The sequence below is a fragment of the Gavialis gangeticus genome, unplaced genomic scaffold, assembly GCF_001723915.1.
Source record: "Gavialis gangeticus isolate Ggan-Ray unplaced genomic scaffold, GavGan_comp1, whole genome shotgun sequence".
NCBI classification, from domain to species: Eukaryota; Metazoa; Chordata; order Crocodylia; family Gavialidae; genus Gavialis; species Gavialis gangeticus.
This window is the reverse complement of record NW_017728993.1, coordinates 24056411-24060768: the sequence shown is the minus strand read 5'-3', so window position 1 is coordinate 24060768 and position 4358 is coordinate 24056411. Positions and strand designations below refer to the sequence as shown.

At 45.2% G+C, this 4358-nt stretch overlaps 1 protein-coding gene across 2 annotated transcripts in view; it reads right to left on the bottom strand.

The window, feature by feature from the left end:
- Positions 1-4358, bottom strand: part of LOC109286693 (fatty-acid amide hydrolase 1-like) — a 33692-nt gene that overhangs the window by 20650 nt on the left and 8684 nt on the right. For both annotated transcript variants that reach the window (XM_019501366.1, XM_019501365.1), the window contains exon 2: positions 2053-2166. In XM_019501366.1, coding sequence (XP_019356911.1) covers positions 2053-2166 — 114 coding nt within the window. The remainder of the gene's footprint in view (positions 1-2052; positions 2167-4358) is intronic.

Here is a 4358-nt window from a genome sequence, read left to right as displayed (position 1 = left end):
GATCCAGGAAGCTAGTCCCAGTCCCATCTCTGCTTTGGCCTCTGTGACCCCCCCGCATTCCTGAGCAATGGAGGTATAGTCTTCCCTGGTGATGGCCCCTCCCTGGCATTGGGTGTACGCCTCCTTCTTAGCTTTGAGACATTCCTGGATGCTTTTGGTGAGCCGTTGAGGCTTTTGAGCACTCTTGCACCCTTTGATCCATGTTGGGATTACCTCCCTTTGGGCTTGGAGGATTATCTCCTTAAGGAGCAACCTCTCTTCTTGGACACCTGGCTCCCCTCCCCTCCGGGACCTCAGTGCTTCCCCGACTGTTCTCCTTAGCTCATTGAAGTTTGCCCTCCTGAAATCTAGGGCTGCTGCCTTGCTGCAGGCCTTGGCCACCTTGCGCTGAATGGTGAATCCCAGCAGGCAATGATCGCTGTCACCCAGGTGGTCGAGCACCTGGAACCCCTCTCACCAGGTCATTGCTTGTGGTCATAGAAGGCCACCAGCTTGGTCTGGTGACTAATTAGCAGGAGCAAACTCCACTGTGATTTAGTCTGGGAGCCCATGTAGCAAAGACTAATATCGCTTTAACAGCTGACAAATTAGCCAAATTGTTCTGTGTACAAATCACAGGACTCTGGCAGGGATTGAATACATTGGCAGACCACAGTGTCCTGAGTTATGCCAGTGACTGATTAACCAGATTTCACTGTAGTGCCAATTCCCCCAGGTTTTTCGGGCAGGTTTACCGAGGTCAATTTTTCCCCTAACTGCCAAAAGGTCACATGGGAAAGAACATTGGGCCACATCCCAAACTGTATAAAATGATGCATCTCAGAAGAGCTATGAAGTTTTGCACCAGCTGGTATGGCACAGACCAGGAGTTTGCTTTTGATAAGATTCTTGAGAATCTCATTTTATAATCATAGTAATGGATCAACTATTGACTATTTTAGCTATATGGTTTTAATACAGTGAATCTATTCAGCCTTGAACGTCTCCCAGCCCCTTTTCAATGCTTTTTTATTCTCTTTCCCTCCCCTTTGATCACGGAGGACAATGAAAAGACAAAAAACCCCAAAATGCTTTACACCTCCATAAAATACTGCTCACTTAATCCAGATAACTCATACCCATATGGCTCATGGATATGGATGTCAAGGTGAGGTCTCACTGGTGATTTCACTGAGGGTGAAGTTACACGTTACACTTTGACATGTTAAATCTGTGTAATGTTAGCCAGTGTTAAAGTTAGCACTGCTGTGAGCAGTTGCACATTAAAAGTTAATACCATTTCTTTCTTGCATCGCTTGGACTTGCCACTACAGAGCTGGTGAGCAGCCAACATACCTGGGTTTTATCCCTGCTATGGGTGGTGGCGTGCTGGAAGTAATGCAACCTGGGATGCCAGAGAACTGCAGTTTGCTTGTTTTACCTCCTTGGAGCAGACTGAAGTTACCCTAACAGAAGCTACATAGCATGGCCCGGAGTTAACCCTCTTCTGAAGTGGTGTAACTTTGAGAGGTTCAGAAGGCACTTAGCATGAGCTTTAACATGTGATCACTCATCTTATAAGTGCCCTTAGTATGGTCTGAGTCTATATATGCAAACCCACAGGTATGGTTTAATGACCTTTGTTTCTCCCAAGCTGCTAAAGGCTCCCCAGCAGTTTCTGTAGCAGGGAGCAATGAACAACTATGCAAGTCCTAACAAGCCAGGAGTCAGATTGTGAAGAGGCTAAGGACACACCGCATAGGAAAGGAGCATCATGACCTCAATGGAGCAGGAATTATCATATAGCATGAGTAGAAATCCCCCACCCAAAAAGGATTCTTAATTCTGTAGACACGAACATTACAACTCCCTCTCTTTGGGGCCACCTTGAATTTGGGGTAACCCAAAGCATTCGCTCTGTTGAACATTAGACAGTGTAGGGAGCTTTGGGAGTTAGCTCTGTTTGCAGTGAAAAGGATCCTCCTTTTAGGCACCTGTCCCTCCCTCCCCCTGACCCTCAAGTCAGATGTAACATGGGGGACAACCAGGTTCGCAAATACGTGCGTTTCTCACCTTGTCCAGGTAGGTGTAAAGGACATGTTCTGGAGGAAGAGACCCATTCCTGAGTTCCTCAGAGAGCTCCATGAGAGGGAGAGAGAGGACGCGATCAGCTTCTACCCCGGGATTCTGAGGGAGGGAGGGAGGAAACACAGGATTTGGACTTTATGGTTAAAGAAATACCACAGAACAGCACAGAGGTTCGAAAGAGCTGCTGCATTCCACCCCAGAAGCATCTGCATTTCAGCAGCATGTGAAGCAATCCCTCTGTGTTGCCCCAGTTTAATATGTGTGCAATAAACACGACCTAGGTAGGCTGAGATGCACTACCACAGTTTGCCTTACATTTAAAATGCATACAACAAGGTTTAATTAAGGCAACTTCTGCCATTTAAAAAACATTATAAGTGTCTCATGTATATTGAGTGATAGCTTTAAAGTGTTTTAAATGGTGACAATTGTCACATGTATAGGCACCTGTTGATGGCAAAGTTGCAAAACATCCCTGCAGTCCCTTTTCAGACCTCAAACATACATAAGTACAGTTGTGACAGTTTATGGGCAGATAAAAATGGGGGGTTTATAGCTTTCCAATAAATGCACCAGGTTTATCATCTGCCTGAGGCATTTTTTTTTTTAAGTTTGTTCAAACTTTGCTGGGCTTGCAAAAACCAGCACAACTAACTCCACCCTTAGTGAAAAAAAAATTCAAGCCAGGCTTTTCAAGACTCTGTTGCATTAAAAGAAACCCCAAACACTCCCCCTCGCCCCACTACACACACCATTGAAATCTGGCACTGACACACAGATTCCACTTAGCTCAAGCTGGAGCTTTTTCTTTCCCAGGACAAGACTTGTCTAACATCTCTCCCAGCTACAGTTGGCCCAAGAAAAGATATTACATAAAAGTCCTTGCCTATCATATATTTCCCGAACTATCAGGGCTATAGCAGCACTCCAACATAGATTCTATTGCAACATTTGAATGGCCTAGATCAGGGATTTTCAACCCAGGCATTGTTTTCATCAGTTGATGTGAAGGGTGCATGGTGGTCTGGGAGAAATTTTGAAGCGTGACAGTGGTTCGTGAGTTAAAAAAAAATGAGTACAGATGCTGGCAGGTGTAAGGGCAAAATGGCAGGTGTTACGAATTACGCTTTTAAAGCTACGTGCAGTTGGCTCTAGCCTGGGGCAATTCAAAGGAGTCTCCTTAACAACACTTTGCCCAGAACTCATATCTACTAAGCCCCTTTACCGCCAGAGCAACGGTCCTCTCTCCTCCTCCCTGGAGTTGTCCATGGGTGAATTCACCCAGCGCCGGCTGTGGAGTCGTTCCGGGAGGACGAGTGTGGCACTCTGTCGCCAGCAAGCCTAGGGTCTCATCTGGATCGCCAAGAACTGTTACGAATTACGCTCTTAAAGCCACGTGCAGCTCGCTCTAGGCTGGGGCAATGATCACGCAGAGCAAGTATCCAAAGTCAAATACAGAATCTTTATTTGCTTGAGCGAGGTGCCTCTACAGAGAGGGACCCCGCCTACTAGTTATAATACTTTTTTATACTTTCTAAGTGCATAAGCATTAGTTTGTGATTAGCTCGTGCTTGTAAAAATACCTAATCATTTATTAACTAAATCACTATTCTTTCCAGTCAAGTGGCACTGTGGGCGTGAACACCGAAGTTTAACTCTTGTGAATTATATGCCCCCTATATTTTGTCTTAAGATTTTTTTTATTTAACAAAAACAAATTATGCCCGACTTTCAAGGTTCTCTTGTTGATGTGACTCCCCTGTTGACTGGATTCAGCTAGTTTCATATCTTATCAGTAGCCCTCACACAGTAACCTTCACACAGTACTCCTTTTCCCTCCATGCTATCTCCTAAGTGCTGTGTCTGCTTTTATGAAATGGAGGTGAAAGGATAAAGAAATGGCCTCACTTTTAGCATTACAAAGCCTTGCTTTAACCCTACAAGATTCATATACAACACAGGATAGTCATCAAGGAGGACCAGTGTCTGGGTTAGGGTTGGAGGAAGGAATGTGCAAAAGGAAGAGACAGATGGCCTACAAACTCCTTTGGAGGTAGTAGTGGGAGGCTGTGAGAGCTCCAGTCCTGTCTCCAAGATCATGGCAAAGGCCAGCAGAGATGACAGAATGCAATCATTCATCATAAACTGATTTTGGCATCGTCATTGCTACCCCCCTCTCTGAATAAATCTCTGCTGTGTTTTCAAACTCTGAGACACATGAAGCAGACTTTGGCAAATCTTTTGACCCATTGCCAGGCTTGACTGTAGCTTTAACATGTGATCGCTCATCT